At 79.9% G+C, this 1,704-nt stretch overlaps 1 protein-coding gene across 1 annotated transcript; it reads right to left on the bottom strand.

The window, feature by feature from the left end:
* Positions 1 to 47: 47 nt before the first annotated feature.
* Positions 48 to 1,668, bottom strand: H696_06347 (hypothetical protein; the record flags this gene model as incomplete). The annotated part of the gene is made up of 3 exons (XM_009500089.1): positions 48 to 360; positions 394 to 1,327; positions 1,358 to 1,668. Coding segments are annotated over 3 exons (1,558 nt in total), but the record flags the coding sequence as incomplete, so codon positions are not given.
* Between the last annotated feature and the right edge of the window lie 36 nt (positions 1,669 to 1,704).

The following is a 1,704-nucleotide window of genomic DNA, read 5'->3' as shown; positions in this document are numbered from 1 at the left end:
GGGGGGGGGGGGGGGCGGCCAGGCGATGCCCACAGCGAGGCACGTACCGAGGCGGCGATCGGGGGCCCGAGCCGGGACATCCAGGCAGTGCTCGGGCGAGGGGCCGCTGCAGGCGTGGCACCCGGGCGCGCAGGGCACGCAGGTGGGCCCGCTGCCGTCGGTGACATGGGCCCCGGTCCAGTCGGCCAGGTAGCCGGCCGGGCAGTCGGCGACGCACCGGACCCCGGGCCCGCCGTGGGGGTCCGGCAGGCGGATGTGCGGCTCGGCGCACACCCGGCAGCCGGGGGCCACCTGGCAGGCCAGCTGGCCGTCCGGCCGCAGGACGCAAGGGGCCCCCTCGGGGCCCATGGTGCCGGCGCACTGGCTGCAGGTGTCGGCGCAGGGGAGGCACACCCGGGCCGGGGCCGGGGCCCCGGCGTCCGACAGGTCCACGGCCAGGGTCCGGTCGGCCGGGCAGGAGGCCACGCAGCGCCCGGCGCCCGGGGCCCCGGCCCCCCGCGGATCCAGCCACAGCCCCATGGCCGGGGGGCAGGAGGTGCAGCCGGTGGCCGAGCCGGCGCACGTGGAGCAGGTCCGGTCGCAGGGCTGGCAGGCGGTGGCCCCGGCCGGGGCGAACTCGCCGGCCGGGCAGGCGGCCCCGCACCGGGCCGCCCCCTCGGACAGCAGGAGCCCCGGCTGGCAGGCCGTGCACCGGGCCCCGGCGGCGGTGGCCACGCACTCGGCGCACCCGGCCGGGCAGGCGACGCACCGGCCGGCCGGCCAGTCGGCCAGGAACCCGGCCGGGCAGGCCGCCACGCAGCCCGGGGCCTCGGCCGGGCCGAGCAGGTCCGGCGCCCGGCACCCGGTGCACCCGGCCGCCCCGGGGCCGGTGCACGTGGCGCACATGGCCTCGCATGCCTGGCAGACGCCGGCCCGAGGGAAGGTCCCCTCCGGGCAGGCGAAGAGGCACTGCCCGGAGCCGGTGAGCAGGCGCGCCCCGGAGCAGGCCGTGCACGCGGTCGAGCCCGGGCCGGCGCACGCGGCGCAGCTCCCGTGGCAGGGCACGCACCGGGACCCGTCGTGCGCGCTGCGCCCCGGGCACCGGTCGACACAGGCATTGTTGTGGAGCAGGCCCCCGGGCCCGGGGGGGCAGGCGGTGCACTGGTCGGCCTCGGGCCCGGCGCAGGCGGCGCAGGTCCCGTCGCACGGCCGGCAGGTGTGGCCGTCGGGGAAGTGCCCCTCCGGGCAGGCCGGCCCCGGGGCGCAGTGCGGCTCCCCGGCCGCCGGCGGGACAACCAGCAGCCAGCCCGGCTCGCACAGGGCGCACGTGGCGTTCGACTCCGGGCAGCTGGCGCAGTGCGCGCCGCAGGGGGCGCACCCGGCCGCCGAGGTGTGGTACCCGGCCGGGCAGGCCGGCACGCAGCGCGTGGGCGACTGCCCGGCCGGCAGGGCCAGCAGTCCCCCGGGGCAGGCGGTGCACTCGGTCGATCGGACCCCGGTGCACTGGTCGCAGGACGCGTGGCACGGCAGGCAGTGATTATCCACGGCCACATGCCTGGCCGCGCAGGCCTGCACACAATCATCGCCCTGCAGGACACCGGAGGCACACCGCCAGCAGTCCTTGTCGGTCGGGCCGTTGCACGTGGCGCAGGCCGCGTCGCAGGGCAGGCAGTCCGTGCCCTGGCGGTACTGGCCCTCCGGGCAGCCCGACTCGCAGGTGCCGAC

The sequence above is a fragment of the Fonticula alba genome (genome assembly GCF_000388065.1).
Source record: "Fonticula alba strain ATCC 38817 unplaced genomic scaffold supercont2.131, whole genome shotgun sequence".
Classification (NCBI taxonomy): domain Eukaryota; order Rotosphaerida; family Fonticulaceae; genus Fonticula; species Fonticula alba.
Note: the sequence above shows the minus strand (reverse complement) of the source record. Positions and strands in the feature narration are given on the sequence as shown.